General features: G+C 43.3%; 1 protein-coding gene across 5 annotated transcripts in view; it reads left to right on the forward strand.

Moving 5' to 3' along the window:
- Positions 1-26,603, forward strand: part of ITGA7 (integrin subunit alpha 7) — a 73,601-nt gene that overhangs the window by 10,584 nt on the left and 36,414 nt on the right. For 2 of the 5 annotated variants that reach the window (XM_083355474.1, XM_083355476.1), the window contains exons 2-5: positions 19,725-19,852; positions 21,816-21,895; positions 23,340-23,595; positions 24,343-24,465. In XM_083355474.1, the coding sequence (XP_083211600.1) occupies positions 19,725-19,852; positions 21,816-21,895; positions 23,340-23,595; positions 24,343-24,465 (587 nt within the window). Of the gene's footprint in view, positions 1-19,724; positions 19,853-20,168; positions 20,363-21,815; positions 21,918-23,339; positions 23,596-24,342; positions 24,466-24,875; positions 24,996-26,603 lie in introns of those variants that run through there. The other 3 variants (XM_083355475.1, XM_083355478.1, XM_083355477.1) reach the window with 3 other exon arrangements.

The following is a 26,603-nucleotide window of genomic DNA, read 5'->3' on the forward strand; positions in this document are numbered from 1 at the left end:
AAAGGTGTTTTTTCAAGAGGCAACTGGACTTTTTTTTTTTTTAAAGACGTTTCACTTCTCATCCAAGAAGCTTCTTCCGCTCTGACTGGATGATGGGGAATGGAAGGATTTATATTCCTTGCAGACAGCTGGTCATTTGCATTCTTTTAGCCAGTTGTTCAGGCCATTTGGAGATTTATCCGTTGTCCTCAAGGTCACCTGAGTGGTGCAAATAGGTGTGGAGACTTCTTGGAAGTGCTGAAAGGACTGCGTTGTAGACTGGAGAGAGATGATGTCATATTCCCTCCCCATCTACTGAGAGAAGGCTATTCAGTTTTAACATAGATGGCCTATGACACAGATGGCTGCCATAATGGTAAATGCAGGGCTTTCAAGAAAGTCCCAACCAGATTTCAATTGGTGGGCAGGCACATCAATCAGCAGACGCCCTATCAGAAGCCGTGTGGGGTGAGTACTGAATTTCACTGCAACAATCCCAGCAATTTCTAATCCTATCTGTTCCTTATTACAGTTTGTACAATAACTATTTTTTTTCTTCCATTATATGCTATAAAGTCTAACTGAAATTGCACTCAGATCATCACTGGCCTGTGCCAAGATTCAGTCTAAACCAGGGGTAGGCAAAACCTTGGCTCTTTTATGACTTGCGGACTTCAATTCCCAGAATTCCTGAGCCAGCCATGCTGAGGGAAAAGGGAGAGGTTTCCAAGCTGAGCCATGCTGGCTCAGGAATTCTGGGAGTTGAAGTCCACGAGTCATAAAAGAGCCAAGGTTTTGCCTACCCCTGGTCTAAACAAACAACACACATTAGTACAAAATCTCTAGATCTTCTTATAGGAAGTGGATTTTTTTTCCTGCCGAAGAAAAATAGTTTAGAATAATCTTGATTAAGTCATCCAGACATTTGCTTTGAAAGAGCTTCCTCAATCTTCGAGCAGCAGGCAAGAGTCAAGGCCAGGCCTTTTGACAAAGTTTCAGGATGGCATAGTCTAAAAAAATCTGGTGGACAATAGCTGGGAAGGGTGCTCTACCTCAGACCAGTAGGCAGTGCTCCTTCTTTGACAACTTGCAAATTTCCAGTGCCTCAGTTGCTTTGGGCTCTATCTCATACTTTGGCCATACTGTTCCTCAGATATGATTGATGATGATTTTTTTGATCCCACCACAGAGCGTTAGGCTCTTTGTGTATATTCCTATTATAGAGTCCTCAAGTTACAGCCATTCATTTAGTGACCATTCAAAGTTATGATGGCACTGAAAAAAGTGACTTATGAGCGTTTGCCACACTTATAACTGCTGCAGCATCCCCACGGGAAAGCCAGATTCACTTAACAACCAGGTTACTAACTTAACAACTGCAATGATTCACTTAACTGTCTTGCTTAGCAATGAAAATTTTGGGCTCAATTGTGGTCGTAAATTGAGGACTACCTGTATTGTTGTACTTTGAATATTTTCTACCACAGTTACAGATGTGCGTACAAGCCATTTATATCCTTGTGTACTGTCTTTCACATCAGTAAGAGATAAACACATTGCTGGTGATCTTGTGTAAGGCAATTTTAGTTTAATTTATATTGTTGAGCTCAATAGTTCTACTTTATTTTTCAGGAGCACTCAAGCAATTAAGTGCTTCTTCGGTGTTATATAGAACAGGGCAAGCAGGGGATGCAAATATATAGGGGGAAAGAGAGGGGAATTAAATTCAATTTCTCTTTTCCACATTATTTACCTTATCCTGGCAAAACATACAGTAACAGATAACAAATAATATATACTGCTCAAAAAAAATAAAGGGAACACAAGATAAGACATCCTACTATTAAATACAGTACATTGTGTTGTTTAAGTGTTCCCTTTATTTTTTTGAGCAGTATATTTTGACTTAGAAGATCCCAGGTTCGGTTTCCAGCAATTTTTTCTGGGCTGGAAAAAACTATGTTTGAGGTCCCAGAGAGTCAATGTCAGCTAGCCTCACACACTTCACATTAAACAACAATTAGACCGCATTATATCCTGCCATGATATGTGAACTCAACCAGTATTGCTAATATTAAATTACAGTAATTATCTGATTTAGTATAGCAAATCCGTATGTGGAATTCACATTTGAAATTACAGGTGTTTTTAATGGGAGATTTATTATGGATCTCCTCCATCAAATTCATTTTGATTTCCAAAAGGCTGATATTCATACAACCCTAGAAATCTGGGATGGGAGAGAGAGACATGGGAAATGCTTCTCTGCTCCAGCCTCAATTATTTTGGCAGAGAAACATTATCACTGAGGGTATAAACACCACTTTTTGTAGTCCAAGAGTTTGCTATAGCAATGCCACCCTTGTGTATCTCCTTGCCAACCGAATTCAAGGCAATTAGTAAGAACATTGCCTTTGTTGTGTGGAGAGTAATTCCAATATTATTTCTGTAATCCTGTTCCCTAAGATAAGACCACAAAAAGTTTTATTCTTATCTACTGACCTTCCAAGGCTTCTTCAGACATTACAATCTCCCCATGCAGAATGTTCATTGGTGCAAGACAAGGCATGGAAGTTATGTAAAACACACGGTTACCTCTTTCATTATGTATTTGCCCAGTTATAAGTCTTGGCAGGCCACCACCAGCTGCAGTTTCTCAGAAAAAAGATGCTTGATCATAATCACATTTAAATGTCTGTACACCCGTTGTCTGTTTTTTTTCCATACTGTAGGGTTTTTTTTCCTTCTGTGTGAGAAAATTATGAGGGCTTGATCAATTTTATTTCCCACTCAGCCTCTCTGCCAAAGTCCTGAAAGAGTCTGTAGAGAATAAATGGAGGTAATGATGAATATTTATAGCACAATTGCTTGAGCCACTGACTGCACCCAGAATTGCTAATTGGATGTTTAAGCAATGACGTCCAAGTCCAGTTCTCCTTTCTTTCTCTCTTCCCTTCCTCCCAAGGTCCACTGAGCTCCAGATGCTCTATTCTGGCCTTCCTTGAGAGTCTCTGGGGGTGTGTATGTGAAATAATATCTCCCATCTAAATAACCTGGGAAGCTTCTGCTTCCTTCCCTTCTTTGCTATATTTCTTTCCCAGGGAACTGCCAGACACCCCCTCCCCCCACCCCACCTTCCCCTCAACTCCTCAATTAAGCAAAGGCAGCTGAAATCAATAATCCAAATGGAGATGGGAATTCTTTCATTCCAGGCCATAATAAGACCTCTGGGTATGTAATAGATAAATAAAATCCTTGTGCTGATTTTAAAATGACCATAAATGTAATGTAGTGTAAGGGAGCAATGGGAGAGGGGTGTGAGAAAAATAACCATTGTGGTTCTGTTATATTTTACCATTCATGATTTGCCACTCTGGACAGTGAGTACCTTTATCCCATCCTAATACGCCGGGGTAGTGCACTTATGAGTACTCAGCTGCCAGTAACAGTCAGCCTCATCCAGTTTATATAACTAGTGAACATAATATAAATACACGCATATAAACCAGCTCATTTATAATCCTAGATGAAAGGTTTTCTACAAAAGGACGGTATGTATCCATATTTACAGGAATGGAATTATTTGTCCTGGGATAAATCCAGCCGTGACAAATATAACAAATAGTCTCACAAACTACAAACCTCTTATGTTTTTTTTTCCTTTAGCACAGGAGAGTGTGTACAACTCCCTTTCCCAAATGAGCACAGTCTGCTTGGTGCAACCAGTTTTAAGTATCTAGATGCCTAAAGTGGCCTTTCTTTATCCCTAGTAACTTGATAACTTCACAGTAAAAAGAAAGTGATTCTTTGGGTCCCTCCCACCCACCCAAATACATCCGTAGTGATGTAAGTTAGGCTCAGAAGAATTTGTCCATCCAGCAGTAGATTGTTCTCTAGGGCTGCATTTATACTGCTGTACCATGAGAAAAGGAAAACATTACATGGGGAATTTATTTCAATTTCTCTATGAAAAAAATACCCAAATCTTTGGAAATGACTTCTTTAATTCCTGGAGATAGATCCTAAAATCTTCTATAGTACATGCAAATTGTCTGATCTGTTCCTGAGAAAACATTTTTATCTGTCTATACAGATCAAATGAGTGATTGCTGGTAAAGGACCAACTTTTCATCTTCCCGCTTTCTTTCCTGCTACACGTTGGCATCTCCCGATTGTCGTGCTTGAGAGCTTGATCGCTGGGGGTCCAGGTAGAAGCTACATGCTTAAGAGAGGAGGCTGCACGTGCAGGAATTTAAATTTTGTGTTCCCCAAGGGAAGGTGAGTTCCCTGCACGCCTGGAGGACTCTTTTTGAAAAGGAGACCAGGAACATTCAGCAGAAAAGACACAAATTTTCTTCAGTTAGTTTTGGGCTTTGTCACTTCTTTGAGATCTAAAGGAACACCTGTCAATCAACAACTGAATCAGAGAAGGTGGCATGCTTGGCCAGTGCCCACAGTCTACTCATTATGACTCAGAGGCTGAGCTGGCGGTTGTGGAAGGAATGTACTGAAAGGGCACCTTGGTATTCCCAGATCTATGTGTGACTCCTTTGTTGGTTGGCTGTCAGAGTCAGTCAGGCACCCACAGAGATTCCAGGACGGTGTTTGCTGGCTTCCTGGCAGGCAGGACTCTGATTCTGGCAGTAGAAGGGACTTTTGTCCAGCCTCCTGCCCACACTGCTCTGAATCTCCTGCCTGTACTGCCACTCTTAACACTAGCTTCAGCCAGGCAAAGTGTGAAAGACTAGGCCTGTGAGAGCCGTGGTAGTATGCAGAAGAAAAAGAACTCGCCAGCTGCTTCCATAAGCACATCTCAATAGCCTGCATGTACTGTAACACAGTTCCTTCGTTTTAGGCTTAAGCTTCTTCTCGTCTTCCCACCTGGGTCAGTGTTATCCTCCTGCCCTCCAAGCTTCTGCCTGCCTTATCATCTCTTCTTGCTGCAGGGTTGGAGCACTGATATGAAGCAGGGGCTTTGGCATTTTCCCTCCCTGCAAGAATGCTGTCCTTACTACAGCAGCTCGAATGCTGTCCTTACTACAGCAGCTCGAATGCTGTCCTTACTACAGCAGCTCGGGCGGGGCCAAGGTTTCCTTGTGTTGGCATCTGTGTGTGCATGTTAGTTAAATGGATAGGAGAGCAATCATTACATAATTCTTCCCTGTTATGCCTGCTCCTCACCTTCCTGCCCATCCCAAGACATTCTCCACATTCTTCATCCTTGAATGGGGTCTGTAGAGACTTCAGACAAGAGATTGAAAATGAAGCAGGAACTTGGCATAAATAAATAATTTCTCCTTTACTAAGACCTACTCCACAGAGGGCTCCAACAGGCCATGGAGGCTGGAACAGTACTCCTCCTTTTGTCATCTCTTGTACCAGACTGCTCAACTGCTTATTAAAAAATTGCTATTTTTCTGCATGATCAGCTTCACTTTACTCTGAACTCTCCTCTGATTCGCTGGCCTATAATAGTCCATTGAATACTCAAGTAGATACAAAAGGGCCTTGGTGGAGCAGTGGGCTAATGCCTCCCTAAGTAACACCAGCTGCCTGCAATTAGTGCAGCTTCGAGTCCCACCAGGCTCAAGGTTGACTCAGCCTTCCATCCTTCCGAGGTAGGTAAAATGAGGACCCAGATTGTTGGGGGCAATTAAGCTGACTTTGTAATAATGCCGCTTGGAGGGGGGGCCAAAACCCTAATAAGCAGGCATATACATAGGATGAAGGCTATTGCTAAGCACATTGATTTGTGCCTTAGATTGTAAGCCGCCCTGAGTCTTCGGAGAAGGGCGGGATATAAATGGGATTAAAAAAATAAAATAAAAAATGCTGCCTTGCTTTTATCTGATACATTAGCCTACCTGAAAGAGTTCACGTGACTGACTCTCATCCATGATGTTCTTAACGGAGTGATATCTGTAGGTCATCCTTTTGGGTCAGAACCAAGAGTGACGTGCTGGGAAGCAAGCATAAATCTCCCTATTCCAGCATCAAACCATGCTGCCTCCTTTACCTTTTGGGGGGTAGAACAAAATGGTGCCTTCCAGTTCTGTCTCGTTTGTTCACTGGGAAGCTGGTGCCTGGAGAAGCCAGAGCTGAGCAAAATTCTTATCGTGTCTCTGCTTATTTTGGATTGTCCTTGTGCTTGTTGTCCCAAGCAGTTATTTGTGGTAGAGGCTCCTGTGTTCTGTCTTGTTCACTCATGTGTGACCTTTCGGAGAAGGACGGTACTTTTTTATAGCGTTGCTGCCAGAATTAGGCAAGACTCAGAGTCGGATGGCGGGGTTTATTTATTTGGGGGGGGGCGGCTCTTGGCAGAAGATACCTCCTGTTTTGGCACCTGAAATAAGAAATCCAAAGGGTAATTATCCACTTTAAATTATGCACCATGATAAGGTGCTGCTTTTCATGATACTACCATATCAACATCTGTCTACTGCCTGGCTGTCAAACATCTTGAGTATCTCTACTATATTTACTACTGTACTAATATTTTCTGCAATAGGCTACAAGTAGGGTTGACTTCTTTTAGAAGCGGAAAAGGGGCATCATATATGTTGATCTCAGTGTTACTTATTTCATTTTTTTTTCTGGAAGAAGGAAGGAAGGAAGGAAGGAAGGAAGGAAGGAAGGAAGGAAGGAAGGAAGGAAGGAAGGAAGGAATCTGGATGTGGGAACTCGAAGATGGATAAAAAAGTATCCAGAGTATCTGATGTGGATTTTGGATATGCTCTTCCCTGGGAAAAAGCTTACTCAGTGCTTCAGTCACTTTGTGCCCCTGCCTTGGCCAGTCACTGATGATACTCAGAGGAACATGTACGCACACACACACAATCTTGCATGAATATTTCTGGCCGTCCTCCTTTTTTGGACATGCTGGGTGCTGAGTTATTTTGAGTGAATTCCTGTTTATTTTTACCATCTCTCTCTCTCTCCCCCCCCTCTTTCTTCCACTCCTCCACATGGCCTAACCTTGCTATTGCTAACTATCCTCTTCCCTAATCCTGATCTAAAGTGTGAGAATGAAATAGGAATTCCTTGCAGAAAATGCTTCAAGAACTCCAGAATTGGCTGGAAGTAGGGATTTCCTTCTCCAACCAATCAGGAAAAGTAAAACAATGACAGCTCAAGCAGTCATAAAAGGCAATAAGGAGTGACAATGAAACAGTGTAATCCAACAGCTATGTAGTAGGATCCCTTATAATGCAACGGACAAATTTGTACCTTCTGCAAGTATGCAGTTGCGTGGAGAGCTCAGTTGGTCTGAAGGTTTTTGTGTTTTTTTTAAAATAAATACTATGGACCAAACTGTTGTGTTTACATGTGAACATTTCTAATTAAATAGGAAACTCAGTGTATTTCCAAGATAAAGTCAATTTCCTTCATACCGAGCTGGATTGTGGATGACTTCATGGACATTTTTAGCAATAATGCCAAAATGACTTGTTGCAGCCTTCTTTTTGACGTTCTTTCAATTACTCTGCAGTTTTGAGTTTTCTTGGTGGTTCCATCCAAGAACTAATTAGGGCTAACCCTACTCAGCCTAGATCACCCAAAGCCTGCTCACTGCTGCTTCCTGCAGCGATGCTTTCAAAATACCCATTTATTAGTTCTGTTTATCCAGCCTTGCACTTTTCTTTGCTTGTGTCATTTGACATCCACACATTCCCATGCCTTTCTGAGCAGAAGGTACATTTTTGGGGGTGCCTTGTTGTCTCTCACTCTGCTCCCATGAGTGAGCAGAGAAGAATTCAGGATAGCCATTGTAGGTACAGGAGAAAATACTTAGAAATTATATGGCTTGCTTCCGTGGCATTACCAGCTAATGGTTATTGACTACCCTTTGTTAATATTGTTAATACTCAGATAGGATTGTCTGATCTTTCCTCGTTAGACCATCTGGGCTTTAACAAACAACATTTAATGTGCTTGTGTACTCTGCCAAATCCAGATTGGGAGTTGGAGCAGAGAGAAAAATTGACTTCAGATTGCAGCTTGATGTTAGAAAGTCATTTGAGAGTGGGCAGCTGGAGCTGGCTGAAACTGGAGATGCAGTGAGAGAGGAGAGGGGAACTTATCCTAGTAGCTGCTGGAGGTCCTCAAGACAAATAAAGTTATAGAGCCCTTCATAGTATCAAACAAAAGAAGGAAAAAAGGAAAGAAAAAAGGGTGGGAGGGACGGAGGAAGGAAGGCAGGCAGGCAGGAAGGAAGGGCAGAATGCAGAGAAGAGCAACAAAGATGAATATGGGAGCTGGAGGCTAAAACATACGAAGAATTGGGTATGTCTAATCTAGTGAAAAGAAAGAATACTGTAGGGGCAACTTGATAGCCGTGTTCCAAGATCTGAAAGTCTGCCACACAGAAGAGGGGGCTGGGGTCAACCTATTTTGAAAAGCACCAGAAGGCAAGACAAGAAGCAGTGGATGGAAACTAATCAAGGAAAGAAGCAACCTAAAATTCAGGAGAAAGTTTCTAACAGTGAGAACAATAAACCAGCGGAACAACTTGCCTTCAGAGGTTGTGGGTGCTTCATCACTGGAGGTTTTTTAAAAAGAGACCGGACATCCATTTGTCTGAAATGATATAGGGTCTCCTGCTTGAGCAGAGGGTTGGGCTAGAAGACCTCCAAGAGCCCTTCCAACTCTGTTATAAATCAGATGGAAGGAGGGAGGGGAGGGAGATTAGGAAGGAGAGGGAAAGAAGAAAGAGGGAGGGAGGGAAGGAAGGAAGGAAGAGAAAGAGGAAAAAGAGAGAGAGGGATGTGTGTGAGAGATGCATATAACACACCCACCTACATATTATTGCCATGCATATTATAGCCATATGTTCTCCGTGATCAAATATTAAACACAAACTGATTTATTTTATTTATTTTTATTTTAATTCCATTTATATCCCGCCCTTCTCCGAAGACTCAGGGCGGCGGCTTACAAGCTTAGCAGTAGCCTTCATTCTATGTATATGCCTGCTTATTAGGGCTTTCACACACACCCCAAGCGGCATTATTACAAAGTCAGCTTAATTGCCCCCAACAATCTGGGTCCTCATTTTACCTACCTCGGAAGGATGGAAGGCTGAGTCAACCTTGAGCCTGGTGGGATGCGAACCTGCACTAATTGCAGGCAGCTGGTGTTACTTAAGGAGGCATTAGCCCACTGCTCCACCAAGGCTCTCTAATAGCCATTCTGTATTCCCAGCAAATGAAGTATATTTATAGGATGAAACAGAGGCTAACGGACTCTTAAGGATTTTCAGCACATCATCAAACAACCTTTAGAGAATTTCTGGGAAAGCTAACTCCATCCCCTCTCCTTGAAGCTGCGGTTTGCAGAAAGCAGGGCCACCTTCTAAATCAGCGGTGCTTTCTTCCAAATAGATTGCAGGCAATACAAGGAATTGTGCAAAGTAGCTTTTTAGAATGGGGCACATTGCTGGGTGAGATTTATACTTCTATTAGTTCTTGAAGTCCGCCCCTTTTTTTTTAAAAAAAGGGGGTGGGCACTAGCTGAATGGTTCTCCTGAATTTAATGGAGTGCTTCTGAGCTCCAGCCAAATTCCAAAGGCTTATGCATCTGGCCTACATCTTCATGTAACTGTATCATAGCGCTGCTCTGATTCAGCTTTCATCCTCTCTGGAGAAGATAATAAAAGCCCAAATACGGTCTTCTATAATCTGGTTCCCCTCTAGGGCTCTTGGCGCCATGACTCCCAGAGTTGTAGGAAACTACAGTATCAGTAACATTTGGATGGTATCAAATGGGGAAAATACGGTTCAACAGCCCTGGATAGGAAAATTGTATTTAGGATTATTTTTTTTAAAAAAAATCCCATTTATATCCCGCCCTTCTCCGAAGACTCAGGGCGGCTTACAATCTAAAGCACAAATCAATGTGCTTAGCAATAGCCTTCATTCTATGTATATGCCTGCTTATTAGGGCTTTTATATATAAATGTAAGCAGGACATGGGTTTCTCCACGTTCCTAAAGCTCCTGTATCCCTAAAGCCGTTCCTTTCATAACATAACACACACACACACACACACACACACACACACAGAGAGAGAGAGAGAGAGAGAGAGACAGACAGACAGACAGACAGACAGACAGACAGACAGACAGACAGACAGATCCTGCTGGCATTACTGCTAGAACTCTGACAGAAGCAAGGCAGCTTCCCCTGCATCTCATTTTTCCTTCTCACACAGGAAGAAAGAGACAGACAAGCAGGTGCCATCCAGTGTGTTCCCTTTTATATAGTCAATAGGCAAGGAGCAACACAGTGTCAAAGCATCTCTTCATTGTCTCCAGAAAAACAACTGCTCAGCTACAGATAATGGCCGGTAGTTATACACATAAGCCCTCTGGTGTTCCTCCAATTACCTGCCAGAATTCTCCTGCCCCAAATACAAATGTTCCCACTGACCGTCAAGCTAGTTAGCCCTTGAGGGCTAGCCTCAGCTTGGCAGGAAATGCCTACTTAGCTTCTCCACAATAGACGAGGGTCCATGGCTTGCATCATTACATTCCAGTACATGACATTCCCCAATAAGATTCTGCTGGGAGACTCGAGGCAGAGCTGTTCAGCTGGCCTTGGAGGAGAAGATATACCGTATGTTAGAAGCAGCAGCTTGTCCTATTAAACAGGGGAAGATGGCTCTCCATATCCTCTTCCACAAAACAGTAGGTGAGGTCTGTGGTGGGACTCCAGTGACATCACAAGCCTTGTCTCTGCTGGAATCCAGCCCAATCGGAAGGATTGAATCTCAGCCTTTGGTGAAACCTAATCCGTCCCTCTGTCCTGTTTTGTTTTGTTTTGTTTGGACGAAAGCCATTTTTAGTCTGTCCAACCACATATCTCAGCTTTAAAGGAAACTCAAGCCCACTTCTGCTTCCTCCCAATCTATGAAGACTCTATGAAGTTGGTGATGTTTTGGATTCCATTGATAAGCTTTTTTTAAGCACTCAGGCCTACTCGTAGCTCAAATGTAAGCTTTCGGAGATGGCCTTTGCTCAGGAAAATTTGTGGAAACATTTCACATCTCTCTGTTTTTCCTGCAAGAAAATATTGAATGGGGAATCTGTTGAACTTGTCAATGTTATGAGACAAACGATCAAGAAACCAACTCCTCAGGAAGATCTACTTCTACTTGATTGAGATATTATAGTAACCGAATCTTGTAAGTCTGCTTGTTTTACCTTTCCTCCCTTTCGTATCTTATTAGACAACTCATACCTCATTATTCTGGAGATATTTCCTCACCTAAACAGAAATAGGATGATTAAAAGCAAAAAAGCAGTGGAAGCAACCTCTGACTTCTGACTGGCTGCCCCATTGAGGTTTTTTTTGTAGGAATATGGCAGGGACATTGAAAAGTTTCCCTTCCCAGCAATCAGATAAATGGCTGTTGCTGGGTGGGGAAGGGAGGAAGGGATTGTTAGACTGACTGGGAAACTGTCATGGAATGTTGTAAATCAGACATGTCAAACTGCGCGACGTATCGGGATTATTTTGCCATTGCCGGCAATGGGGTGGGCGTGGCTTATGCGTGACACATCCGGCCCACAGTCCGACAGTTTGACACCCCTGTTGTAAATGAAGATCACATGACCATAGCAGCAGCACAGCAACAGCCAGTAACCCTGAAGCACCCCTAATTTTCTCAAATTTCACTATCTCAGGATTCACGCGTGTTGGATTTTGCTTACATTCTGTAAGTTAGCCCATTTGAGATACCTTAGTTCAAAAATGGTTGCCCTATCATGCAATGTTTCACCCAGTTGAAGGTCATGACAAGGAGAGTTTTAGTTGCATATAAATCGAATCAAGCAGGAGCCAGCTAGAGTCTCTTCCTAATACTATCTTCTTCTTTCCCAGGCTTCTCCCCTTGTTTTTGTAATGGCTTCTGAATATTTTCCTACAAGGCCATGTCTCTGTACATCTCGATTTTTCCTTCCCTTGGCTTTTAGCTGAGATTTAACTAGTGTACTGAATTTTGGCTAGTGTGAAATGTTAACTGGAATGTGTTGGTTGAAAAACTCCATGATAAATCTAATTCCACCTTAACTTTTTCTCTTTTTTAAAAAAGAGGTGATTCCTTCTCCATCAGCATGAGACACAGAGCAACAGAGAAAGCACCACCTGGGAATCAGCATGTCAGAGTCTGTGAAAATGGAGAATTGTGTCCCTCTGTGAAGAAATTGGCAGCCACACACTTTCCATTAAATTCTTGTAATTTCATTGTCATGACTTCTAGCAATTTCCTCTGTTCCAGGAAATCAGTGTTTTAGCTGAACATTTTTTTAATTTCCCTTTGGTTAACTGTCTGAAAGCATATTTAACACTGAATATTTCTGTGGCTTTGAAATTCCTCATTTTGTGTTGAGTTTTCCTAAAGGCATAGACTTGCTCGTTGTATCTCTTGGTTTGCTATGGTTTTGATAGGCAAACAGTTTGATGTCAAGTTAGAAAGGCCAGTTTTCCCACCTGTTCTTTGAGTGTTATTCTTAACAAGTCATCCAGATTTAAGAGTGCTCTTGCAACACATGGCAATTCTTGATTGTCCCAATAGTGTTTTTTGCAAGCAGAATTCCCTTTTACAGATGAGAAGTTGGGAATATTGTGTGTTTAGGGTTATTGAATTGATTCGGGACTGCAATGGGCTTTGTGCGGAGATCTCTCAGGCAATATGTCAGGAAAGGGGAAGGAGAGCAACATAAAGCAAGGTTTGGCTCAGAATCTTATCTAAGTTTGTGAACCATTGCTAATAAAGTACTAAAAAAACCAGCTACAACTCCTCTGTCATATACTGCTCAAAAAAATAAAGGGAACAGAAAATAAGACATCCTAATATTAAATACAGTACACTGTGTTGTTTAAGTGCTCCCTTTACTTTTTTTTTATTGAAAAGTTTTACAATACATTTTTTTAAAAAAGACAAAACCCCTCCCAACCTCCTCCCCTCTCCCCAACCCTCCCCAACACCTCCCTCCCTTCCCCCTCCCCCCTCCCCGACTTCCCAGAGCTCAATACAGGGTATAAAAATACAAGCAATCATAGTCTACCTTATGCAAACAACAATAAAATATTAAATCTATCGCACTTTAACTCTTATAAAATAACTACAAGCAATTTAAATATCACATCAATACTTATTCAAATGCTAGATGAAACTTTTTAGTCCCATATTTATTCTGGATATAATCAATCCATCTTCTCCACTCCACAATATATCTCTGTTGCGAATGGTCTTTCAGGTACGCTGAGATCTTTGCCATTTCCGCCAGATTGGAAACTTTTAAAGTCCATTCTTCTATAGTCGGCAGTTCTTCCTTCTTCCAATATTGCGCTACTAAAAGTCTCGCTGCCGTAATTAAGTTCAACATCAGCTTAGTGTCCACAACAGTAGTATCAGTAATAATGCCCAGTAAAAACAGTTGCGGACAAAACTTTATCCTTTTCTTGAATATCTTTTGCATGTTCCACCAAATTTTAATCCAAAGTTCCCTTTACTTTTTTGAGCAGTATATTTTTTGAAGATGCTCATTTAAGGTTACAGGTCTGTATGCATTTATCTGAAAGAGGGCTGTGAGTAGCTTTCAGAGGTTTGGAGGAAGTATTTGTACTAGACTTCAAGCCCTGTAGGACAAGTTTGATCGATCAGTTCAGATGTCTTCCAGGTGATGTTGACGAAACAGGTAGTCCTTAAGGTACTACCACAATTGAGCCCAACATTTCTGTTGCTAAGTGGAACAATGGTTAAGTGAATTTTGCCCGATTTTACGACCTTTCTTGCCACAGCTGTTAAGTGAATTATTGCAGTTTTTAAGTGCAATAGTTAGTGTCATAGTTGTTAAGTGAATCTGGCTTCCCCCATTGATTTTGCTTGTCAGAAGGTCACAAAAAGGGGATCACATGATCCCGGGACATTGCAACCATCACAACTACGAATCGGTTGCCAAGCATCTGAATTTTGATCACATGACCATGGGGATGCTGCAAAGGTCATAAGTGTGAAAAATGGTCACAAGTCACTTTTTTCAATGCCGTTGTAACATTGAACGGTCACTGAAGGAACTGTTGTAAGTCAAGGACTACCTGAGGCCTTTGAACTATGGTGCTGGAGAAGACTCCTGTGAGTCCCTTGGACTGCAAGGCGATCAAACCGGTCAGTCCTAGAGGAGATCAACCCTGACTGCTCTTTAGAAGGCCAGATCCTGAAGTTGAAACTCAAATACTTTGGCCACCTAATGAGAAGGAAGGACTCACTGGAGAAGAGCCTAATGCTGGGAAAGATTGAGGGCAAGAGAAGAAGGGGACGACAGAGAATGAGGTGGCTGGATGGAGTCACTGAAGCAGTAGGCGTGAGCTTAAATGGACTCCAGAAGATGGTAGAGGACAGGAAGGCCTGGAGGAACGTTGTCCATGGGGTCGCGATGGGTCGGACACGACTTTGCAACTAACAACAACAAGCTGTATTTATTAGCATTAGGCTAAATCAGAGGAAAATCGGCCTGGAAATTCAATTCAAATAAGTCTTGATTTGGACATGTCCCTTGTCAGAGGATCAGTCCAGCAAGTGGGGAGGGAAATCTGGGTTGACTACACTACCCCACTGATGTTAATGAGGTTTACTTCTAAGCAATCATTAAGCAAAAAGGTTTCCTTTCACTTTCTCATGCTCTAGATCTAGTGTGAGTCCTCCCCCTTTTCTCCGTCTATGTCAGACATGTCAAACGTGCGACATCACGTGACATCACGCAATGTATTGGGACAGTTTTGCCATTGCCGGCAGTGGGGTGGGTGCAGCTTCCAGATGAGGTGTCCGGCCCGCAGGCCAACAGTCAGTGGGTTAGGACGCTGAGCTTGTCGATCAGAAGGTCAGCAGTTTGGCGGGTCGAATCCAAGTGCCGCGTAACAGAGTGAGCGCCTGTTATTCATCCCAGCTTCTGCCAACCTAGCAGTTCGAAAGCATGTAAAAATGCAAGTAGAAAAATAGGGACCACTACGGTGGGAAGGTAACAGCGTTCCATGCGCCTTTGGCGTCTAGTCATGCCGGCCACATGACCACGGAGATGTCCTCGGACAAACGCAGGCTCTTCGGCTTTGAAACGGAGATGAACACCGGCCCCTAGAGTCGGAAATGACTAGCACGCATGTGCAGGGGAACCTTTACCTTTTTAATCATTAATACTGCATGAGACAAAGGAAGATCTACAGTAGGTTATGTAACTTTTTCCCTGGTCTGCTTAAAGACATTTCGACACAAACATAGGCATTTGGTATGAGCTATAAGGATGCAAAAATGATGAAATGCATATCATGACATCACAGTGCAAACCCCAGCTTTATGCCTTTGTCCTAATGCTGGATGAAAGTAGGTAAAGCATGTGGCTTCTGTCGTGTGTTTTACAAGTCAGGGTTGCCCCAGACGTACTCACATGAAAATAGTGCACCAGTTTGAAAACAGCTCTGGATTTCTAGTCAGCTGTAAGAGAGAAAGCAGCCAGTTTAGTTCTGGCTCCATTACAGTAAAACTAGTTATTTTTTATTTTTTAAAAACGCATGACTCTGTGTATCTTATGGATGGCCCATTTTTGCATTTGCAACCATTTCTGCCTCATGGTTCCTGAGCTTCAGGTTTCTGGGAGAAAGTTGGCTTGATGGCTTTTCAACTCCCCCTTCATAGGAACTGCCTGGGCTTTTTTTTTTTTTTGCTACTGAGTAAATAATTTTACATGGAAAATAGGGGGTTTATTTCCCTCTGGCTGGAATGGGAGTGGGTGGGTGGGGGGAATATTTGTTACTGTACAACTTTTAGCAGCTTGGGCTGGAAGCAATGGCTTTTGCCCCCCCCCCTCCCGCCCCGTTCTCAGCATTGGGAGGGTGACAGATTTCACAATGAACTTTGAGGGATTATAAAAGTGGTGGTAGTGGGAAGCCACCCTACTACCATGCAGATTCACGTTATGCCAAGAGTTCTTCATAGCCTTTTTTTTCAAATTAAAAGCTGTCTTTCCATTTTCTAAACTATGAGTTTGAAATGACCACAACATTGCAAAGCTGGGCTTCTCGAAATGTGACTGATCTGAGCAATAACCTTTTTCCCCCCTGCAATTATTTTCTCTTTCATTCAGTGACCTCCAGTCTATTAAATGAACCCATATGAATGTCCATGCATTGGGCCTTCTTCTGTCCACTGTACCTCTGTTGTGAACGGCCAGTTCAGCTAACAGCATTATAGGGAAAAGAAAAAGGATTCGGTGGGTTTGCTCTTTTTTGCAGAGAACAAATTTGAGATGTTTCTGAGATTTGTGGGGCACTTCTGTGTGGTACGTGCATAATTGTGCAGGGAAAGCTACGGCTAGGTTTTATTGTTTCTCCTTGGGACTTCTGCAGAATTCCTGTAGCTCTAGAGATATGTGCATATTCTCTAAAACGGTTATGAAAGAAGGGCTAGAGAGATTTTGTTTTAGATCTCAAAATCTAAAGATCTCGTTGATTCCTATATCGCCTGCCCCTGAGTGCTCCCTATGAAGATTTTACCTGCGGGGTCAAATGCAAAGGCTCTGGCCAAGCGTACACAGTCAGCGGGCGTTCTCCATCACATTTGTCCAAAATGGCATTGCAACCAGTCACGATTGGGGAAAAAGAAAAGAAAAGCCTAAAATTGACAAAATGTGTGATAGTTTCCGTTATGTACTGGGCTTTTGGTACCACACCACGTGCGTTGCTGGAGAGCTAACGGCTCTCCAGCAACCCAGACAGGATGTCTCCGGTCCTGCAATTGGTCAACCTCGGGCGGCAAGCACAGGTTCAATCTGATTGGTTGCTACCATAGGGTTTGGCTATATATTGTGGCGGGGTGCACCCCACGTCCTAGTACAGTTCCAGCTTGAATAAAAGAATGAGTTTCTCTGTACTCAGCTGTGTGTCTTCATTCCTGCTCACCAGAGCCCACGACTGAACAGTTTCACCGGCAGTTTTGCAACCCGTATTTAGCCTTTAAACTGTTGTGCTTTGCAATCACATGGACATTTTGGGAAGAGGAGAGAAAACTTGCCTTGAGCAAACAAAACCAATGTGATGTGATTAGAGCTAATCAGTGGTAGGATTCAGATAAGTGAACCACTGGTTCTCTGTGTGGATGCCGCTTCTGGAAGTCCATTCTGGGCCTGGGCAACAAAAAATTACCTACCGGTTCTGCCGAACTGTTGCGAACTGGCTGAATCCCACCACTGGAGCTAATGTGTTGGTTTAGTGTGTCAGGCTTTCCAAATTACCCACTCCCTAGAGAAATGACTTATTCCTGTGTGGCAACAGCTGAGGCATTACCAATGTCTTGGCAAAAGAAGGGGCATGGCCATTTTAAATTCCTCCCATTTGCTGGAAAGGAAACTGGGAAGCTATCATTTTCCCTCAAGGCTGGTTAAAAATCTGAACCTCACTATAGAAAGAGATTATTCACCTAAACCTATTTTTTTTTTTGCCAAAAAGGGAGCAAAAATCTAGAAGAGAAGGGAAAGACTATGAGGCTCTATTTTTCAGGAGCTGGCTAAGATTTTGACTTTGTTTCAGCCGTCAGACAGGAGGATTAAGCCTCCGTCAACTCTCGTATTCCGAAGATCCAGCTGGGACTCGGGGATTAATAACTAACTCCTTCTACCCATCTCCTGCAGCATTCTGATTCTCCTCATTTAAGGCTGACACACAAGTAGCTTATCCATATTTTACTGAATGGCTGCACCAACCCAGCACGCTAAATCACAAACAAACCTGCCACATCACTCTGGCTGAACACAAACGTGTGAACCCAGCCTGAGAAAAACAAATAGCAGGATGAAACGTGATCGTTTAGAAAAGAAAGGGGATTCTGCCAACGTGGTTCAGCATGGGAACCCTTTGCGGGTGAGATTTTTGTCTCTGGAATTGGTAGACTACGAGCAAAAATACAGCTGTTTTGGTCAGGAATGCAAGCGTGAAATGGGTTGTGGGCTGTTCCAGGTGACATCATGTCCCTCATTAGGAATTCTGATTGCTGGAGGGAAAGGACAGCTGTGATAAGAGACCGCAGGAACAGGTGACATGTGGTCAGGAGCTGAAGTGGGCCCTGCATCTGCTTGAGGCAAAAAGAGCATGAATATACTCTTCCCCCACCCAGCTGTTCACTGCCGCCTCCTCCTCCTCCTCCTCCTCCTCCTCCTCCTCCTCCTCCTCCTCCTCCTCCTCCTCCTCCTCCTCCTCCTCCTCCTCCTCTATGTGATCCTGGCAAAAATGCCTAGGATAGAATTTATTCTCTCTTTAACTAATTGATCTTTTCAGAAGGCACTTTAACGTCAGAAGGGGGAATACTCAAGGTCGCAGTGGCTTAGCGTGAAGGGGAAAGGAGACCGGCAGCTTTTGCCAGCTCAGCAAGTTCTCCAGTGTGCTCAGCCCTCTTTGTTTCCCTCTCTCACATCTTCGTATCCATCGCAGTAATAATTTCAGTTCCTCCTTCTGTACATCGATTCTTTTTTTTTTAACCCTAATTCAACCTTTCCCTTATTTTCCTTCAACCCTGCTTTCCTTTAGTTTCGGTGCCCCGTTTTCTCCTTTTATTCACTGCTCCTTTTTAGATTAATCTCTTTCCACTATGCAGTACTTTTTTTCTCTCTCTCTCTCTCTCTTAACTACTGCTTAGCTACTGCTAAGCTTGTAAGCCGCCCTGAGTCTTCGGAGAAGGGCGGGATATAAATGGAATTAAAAATTTTAAAAAAATTAAAAACCAAAACCAAAACTTCAGTTTGTTTATACAACTGACTCATCTGTCTTTCGTTATTAAAAATAATCCAGTGCAATAGGATACAAGATGCGAAGAATAAAACCGTGAAGAAGATACTCGGCAAAATAATAAGAGGTTTAAGAAACCATTTTATGAGACAACTGGACTGCAAGGACCAAAGTGCTAGCCCACGTTCAGCCAAAGGCCTGGTTGAAAAATCAGATGCTTTTTGGATCAAAATTTGGTGGAACATTCAAAAGATTTTTAAGAGAAAGATAAAGTTTTCTCCGCAATTGTTTTTATTGGGTATTGTGGTAGATTGTGATGCTAAAGAAACCAACTTGATGTTGAACATGATAACAGCAGCACGGTTACTGGTGGGACAATATTGGAAGAAGGATAGTTTGCCCACTATAGAAGAATGGGTGTTTAAAGTTTCGAATCTTGCAGAAATGTCTAAGATTTCTGCTTATTTGAAAGATCATTCACAGGAAAGATATATTTCAGTTTGGAGGAGATGGATAAATTATATTCAGAACAAATATGGGACCAAAAAGTTCCATTTAGCGTATGAGTAGATTTTAGTGGGATATTGTTATTGGTACTTTGCTTGTAGTTATGTTACAGGGGAGTTAAAGCACATTATGAATTTGGTTAATTGTATATTATGCATAATTTTTATTTAGAATATGATTATTGTAACTATAATCCTGTATTTAGCTCTGGGAAGTGGGGGGGGGAAGAAGTGGGTGGGTTTGGGGTGGGAGGGATTTGGGGATATATTGTAAAATTTTGTTTTTGTAAGACTCTTTAATAAAAAAAGAAAGAAAAATCAAATGCTTCACTTAGCATGCCAGAGCTGTCCAGATGCAGTACAGGCAGTAAAAAGCCCACATGTCTGATGGCCCCCTCCCCTGTCTTCCCATCTTTGTTCCTTCCCATCTTATTCCAGCCCCTCTAACTTTCTTCTCCATTCCTTTCAGGCTGTTGGTGGGAGCACCACAGGCTACTGCTCTGCCGGATCAACAGGCCCAAAGAACTGGTGGCTTATATGCCTGTCCTTTGACCTATGAAACTAAGGACTGTCAGCGTGTGCCCATCGATGAGGGAGGTATGCAACAGTGTGGTTAAGCTGGAGTGGGAAAAAAATGAACTCTTCCTTCCACACAACAACATTCCTTGTGTGATTTGGATCAGGCTCAGACTGGAGTCTGCGTTGTCTGTGATCAGAAGGGGACAACCTTGCCATGTAGCTAACTCACTGTGGCCATGTTGCCATGGCCGACAGGTGAGATGGCCGCAGTGAGTTGGCTACGGCTAGTTGTACGATTCTGATCTCAGACAACCCAGATTGGCAAGACAACCCTGTGGCGAGATGGCTGCACCGGATTGGCGCAGTGTGATGGCTGGGGCGAGCCGGCTCCGATGAGATGGCCGCGGCGAGATGGTCACACGGAGTTGGCTGTGGCGAATTGCACTGAACCCATCTGTGATTCCTCCTGAGTTTACCAAAGGCTAAGCATAGAATTTTTTTCAGTCAGTGCAGGACCTGTGGCCCAAAACACTGGATAATCAAATGCCAAACATGCAGAAGGTGCTGGTTGCTGGCCACTAGAAAAACGTAAGTCACTTTGCCAGCTAGTGACTTCTAAATGTATTGGATTTCAATTCCTTTGGCCATCTACCTATTAGGGGTTGGGAAAGCGGGATCAACGCATCGGGAGACTATTATCTCGGTGGGGAACATGGCCATTTGCAGGATTGAAACTTTTTATAAAAATGACAAAAGCGGGATCTCATCATCATCATGATATAAGCTTCACCCTTTTTGTATGAAATCATGGCACATGTAGAAAAGGGGTGGAACTTGCACCTGCCCTCTTGACCTCTTAGTGACCCCCCTCTCTCTGCCCACAAATGCCTCTGGTAGGAAGCTAAAGTTAAAATATGTGATGTCCAGAGCATGATTTCATCCTGACAATTTGCATTTCTTTAAAAGAAAGAAGTTCATTTGCATTAGATTCAGTATGTGATCTGGGGGCAATTCCTTCCTGACCTGTGTTATTCATGAGGCAGTGATGAAGAATGATCATGGAGCTGCTGATTGGTCCTGACTGGACAATTTGCCAGCATAGAATCCTGTCCTACTGCCTCATTCTGGTTTCTAATTGCAATGTCAGAAATGTTCCCAAAAGAGCACATTTCCCTGCAGTGATAAAGGGAAGTCTTTGCAGTTGTCTAAGGGCAGGTGTAATTTGAAGTGGAGCAAGGAGGCTGGGAGGGAGATTAACTTTTTATCCCATGCTGCAGCCATGGTCTAAATTGCTCCTCTTAAACTGCTTAGAACTCATGGAAGAACAGATACGTACACATTGCCCTCTCTCTAGCTAATAATAGCCTTGGTGGAATCAGATACAGAAGATAGTTAAAGCCCCATTTCTGTAATTGTGATCGAAATCAGAGCCACACAGCTACTTTCAATTAAAGAAATTGAGATTGTTTAATGGGTAGTGCTGTGTGTGTGTGTGTATGTGTACGTGTGTGTGTGCAGTTTTTCCCCCCAAGGAAGAACTAAAGGAAAAATGCTGCATAATCAGTTTAATTTGATCCTAAGGATATATCCACATATCTACCTAAATGTGGCACAAACATGCTGCAGTTTGGTTTTTTTTACGCTTACCTCTTCCAGATTTAAGACACTGCTTTTCCTTTTATCTTTTTTTTTTTTTGCTGTGGATGCAATGTATCCTACTTCATTGATGATGTGGTTGCTGATGCAGTCAAGGTGAGACCTGTCTTGGTTGCTCAAGAAAGGCCTCTCTGGTCACTTGGACCTGCCCTTCTTGGCCATTTTGGCAATTTAAGCTATCATAGTTTGATTTGGGTTTTTTGCCAGCTCATAGATAAAAAAAATCATTTTAACGCAACTATCTGTCTGCGCCTTAGACATTCCTTTATTTGTTGGGATTTGTTGTACCATACATAGCAAGGAAAAGGGTCCTCTGTCCCCCAGTAACAGAGGACTAAATAGTCTTCCTTACTTAATATCTCTCCATTTCCTTCCCACTTTGCAGTTGATCTGAAGAAGGAGAGCAAGGAGAACCAGTGGCTGGGTGTTACTGTCAACAGCCAAGGCCCCGGAGGAAAGATTGTGGTCAGTGGCCATGACTGGATGGGTGGGTGGTCATTCTGTTTAACCTCTTTGGTTCTGGCCAAGTAACCTAACAGGGTCCAGCCTGGCATAGCTAAACTGCATCAGTCTGAGTTTATGAAGAGGTAGCATGCTCAGCTATGAGGAAAGAGACTTAGGGAGCTATTGCAGCTAAGTCATGAGGGTAATGGAGAAACCTGAAGAGAGAAATTTCAAATGGGTTGTGATGGTGAAGGGTAAAGTTGGGGAAGATAAAATTGGAAAGAAAGCTTTTATTTGCTGTGTTCACACAAATAAAATCCATAAGACATAGGGAAAACCAAAGATACTCTTCCCAAACCCTCTTTGGATTATATTTTTCTACATAAAAGTTTGGGATGGCTACTCTGTGGTAGGAACTCCATCTTCACTGATGACTTATAGATTTCAGCTTTTAGCTGCATCTATTGATTGCAAGAACCATGGCTTGTAGAGCACATTTTTCAAGCATTATATAGTTCTAATTTATCTGCCACAGTCCTAGGAAGACATTGGCTTATGTCATGCCACCCATTCATAGCCTGAAGTGGTACCTTACAGGAAAGAATACATATTGTTTGTATTCATGTTTAAATCCAGTCACAAAGTATATTTCACTAATGTATGTCCATGAAGTGGGTCTGAATATACAGTACACACTATTCTAGTCATGATGTGTAGACTAAGGTGTATGTGATACTTTGGGCCTCCTGAGCAATTGTAGGAAAAGAAAATGCAATTTACCAGTGCTTTTTATTTGTGTTTCTATCCATCCATCCATCTATTAAAATAGTATTGGCTTTTTCATCACCGAAGCAATCTCAAAGTGAGTTTTAGGCATTGTCAACTTGTCAAAATGTTTAAATCTTGTCTTGGAATTATCACTGTTCTCTGTTTTGTGCATGTTTTCATATATATTTAAATCTATAATTCATATTTTGGCTATTATTTGATAATTGTCATGCCTTGGCTGGAGCTTCCCTACCTCGAGATAATGTTACCTCAGAAAGGATAATTAAAACCATGGTTAAAGCTCTTCCCTATTGCTTCCAGGGGTAGGCAACCTGGGCTCTTTTAAGACTCGCGGACTTCAACTCCCAGAATTCCTGAGCCAGCATGGCTCAGCATGGAAACCTCTCCCTTTCCCCTCAGCATGGCTGGCTCAGGAATTCTGGGAGTTGAAGTCCACGAGTCATAAAAGAGCCCAGGTTGCCTACCCTTGGCTTAGGCACTATGAAAGAGAGGCTTATGGCCCAAACCCCACTCACAGCCTGAAATAGTACACTCCAGGGAGGTCCATGAATTCTCCTATGTTAACCTTTGACAAGACTACAGCCCTTTTATAACTAATGTTTGTGCAGAGATTCTAGAGGCAGCATACTTTCTAACTCTCTCTGTCCTGTCTCTTTTCTCCTCCCATGAATCCCAGACCTGCGCTCACTTGTATGAAGCCCGGAACCGTGTGAATGAGTCACTGGAGACGAGGCACGTGATCGGCCGTTGTTATGTACTCAGCGAAGGGCTGCAGGTGGCCGATGAACTGGATGGTGGCGAGTGGAAATTCTGTCAAGGGCGCGAACAGGGGCACGAGCGCTTTGGTTACTGCCAGCAGGGAATAGCCACGGGCTTCACTGCAGATAGGCATTACATCCTCTTTGGGGCTCCTGGCACATACAACTGGAAGGGTGAGCCTTTGCTTTCAACAAAGAATATGAAGTCAGGTAGACCCAACCCACACCTTGGCAAGCAGCGCAGTCATGCCATGCCCCCATTTGAAGCTGCAAATATTCTTCCCCAAACGAATGTCTGTGGGTACCATTCATGCCCTCATCAATTGGTATCCAAATCTGGGAATATGTCCTCCTAAGTGACTTACAGGAAGCCCATGGAGGGGGAAGGGGTGTCCGTATTTTCTGTACTGAATGGCACTGGATGGGTGTATCTTCTAACCCTCCAATCCTACAGGGAGATACCAGGGATTGGGTGGAGGGTTTTCAAATCCAACACATTGCCTCTGAAGGATAGGACCTCCCCAACATGACCAGTACTGGCATGAGAATTCTTCTGTGCCGGAAAGTACAGATCATGGGCACAGTCACCACAGCACAGCACAACATGGCTACTGAAAAGACAAGCTAAGTCCCAGGATATTTCATGGCACCAATGGACAAGCAAATCTAGGGCTTGGGTCCCTAGGAAATGTTCACTTGGTCTTCTGCTCTTTGCTCCCAGCATTATTCTAGACTAGAGGACATCCTAGTTTTAAGCCTATGCCCAGATAGATTTGATAACAAGCCGTTGCCTCTTTAGTTACCCCTACAGAAGGGCAAATCTGAGCAACATCCTTGCTTTCCTACTCTCCTGAAAGACTGGACATTTTCTCCAATGTCTCGCTCACTCTGCCCATCATTAACAGGTGTTTGGTTTGGCAGGGACCATACGGGCAGAGCTGAGTGTCTTGGATTTCAGTCACTACGACGATGGGCCGTATGAAGCCGGGGGAGAAAAGGACCAGGACCCCTCGCTCATCCCCTTGCCAGCTCACAGCTACCTCGGTACGGGGTTGTGCCCAGCAGGCCAAACACTACAGAGCAATCAGACAGGCCATCACAGGGCAGGGTGTTGGGGGCGGGAAGCTAAAAATTGACCAGTAAACATCATCCCAAGCTCATGAGCGGAGACTTTGATTGGAAGAGTAAATTTCATTTGTAACAAGCTGCTATCTCCTTCTTTTGACCTGGGCAGTTAATATCTGGGAAGCAGAATGGGTTGATCAGCAACCATACGTGCCCTGAGTCATAACTGGGGCCCAACCAGACGATAATGTATGAGCGCAGCCCAAGCCCTGCAAGTCTCCTGACTCCTGCCCAATGCTCTGTGGTGTTTCCCTGCGTGGGCGCCAAACTTTCTCATACCGCTAACCATCTCTCTCCTCTCTCTCTCTCTCCTCCTATTGGCCTTGCAGGGATATTGTTTGTGACAAACATTGATAGCTCAGACCCTGATCAGTTGGTCTATAAAACGCCAGATCCCAGCGAACGGGTCCCCGGGACTGTTGGAGACGTAGCCCAGAATAGCTACTTAGGTTTGTAAGGTGTTGGTGTGCCCGTCTCCGTGATTTCTGCCTCTTGCCACCTCTTCCTCCCCACTATTATTTTTTTAGCTAGTGTCTGTTGTTTCCCCCTTCTGTTGTGTTTTGTCATTCCCCCTTCTCTGCCTCCCCTAATGCCTCCCCCCAGTTTGAGCATTCAAATTCTCAAGTCCTGCTACTTTCAACCAGCAGAGGGCGTCGGTCCCAGCGCCCGCTGGGCTCTAACTGTAAGAGAACAGGGATCTGATCATGTTTTTTTTGTTTTTTTTTAAAACAGGTTGCTGTAACAGGGAGCATATGGCTAGAATAGGGGACCTGGGAAAAGCAGTTCAGTAAATAGCTTAATAATGACTGGTCAGCTCTCTCAAGGCAGCCTTTTTTGATAGGGATCAGCACCACTAACCTGGAATCAAGAATAGCATAGCTTAAAAAACGGAAGGTTTTTTTTTTTTTAAAAAAAATTATGTTGGAAAACAGTTAAGGTAGCAGAGAAATGCCACATTTGGTATGCTTCCAAAGGCATATTGCGTATTCTGCAGTTTAAGGAGCACAAACCTCTGGGCTCAAAATACATTACGATATGTACCTACATTTGCATGCTTCCATTGTATGTCGCAGTCATATGCTTTAGTCTGAACTGTGTCGGAGTTTTGCTAGCATTTGGCATTGTGTGTGTAAGTGCATGTGAGTTGTGAGAGAATCAGGAATGTGACAAGATGTGTGTGGGAAAGAAGGATGTAATTGGGAGCACTCATGGAAGAATAAAAAAAAATCAAGATAGCAGCTATAGCTATGGGAATGCCCACCCTTTTTTTAACATGTCCCATATATGCACTGCATGTAAAAAAGGGCAGGGCTTAATTCTCATAGTTGTGGATGCCATCTTAACTTTTTTTGACACCTGCCCTCCACCCTATGGATTTCCCTGGATATAATCATTTGGAAGATGCAGTCTTTCAAGCCTGATAATTTCCAGATGTTGTGGATCCCATCTCTCAGCGAACATACCCGAGAATTACCAAGGTGAAGAAGCATGGCAGGAACTCTGAAAAGATGAATGGAATCTATATAGGTGGGTGGAATATGGGCACAAAGGTTCTGCCCTCCTAACATTGCCATTCACCCCCAGACTGATCAGAGTGAAAAATGCTCATCTGTCTGCTGAAGATGCCACACCAGAGACTGCATCCTGACCTAGTGAGAAGTCTCTGCAGGATTGGGACCTGCTAATCAGTTGCTCCTGACTCCAGTTGAGCTGCCAGGTGGGGCTATATAGGGACAGGGTGTGTCAAGCATGAAAAACTGGATCCACAAGTGCAGAGTTCAAGCTTACTACTTTATTATGTTCTGCCAATAATGCCTATAACTGCGGTTGCTCAGCGGTTAAGACAGGGGTCCTCAACCTGGGGTCTGTGGACCAGTACCGGGCCACGGCATGCCGGCAACCGATCCGCACAAACAAGCAAAGCCCCATCCGTGGGATGCAGGCAGCACACCAAACCATGCATTCTGCGGTCTGCGGAAAAACCTTTCTCCACAGAACCAGTCCCTGGTGCCCAAACACTTGGGGACCTCTGGGTTAAGATGCTGGGCTGGTTAGCT

This window comes from Vipera ursinii, assembly GCF_947247035.1.
Source record: "Vipera ursinii genome assembly, chromosome: 2".
In the NCBI taxonomy this organism is placed as follows: Eukaryota; Metazoa; Chordata; class Lepidosauria; order Squamata; family Viperidae; genus Vipera; species Vipera ursinii.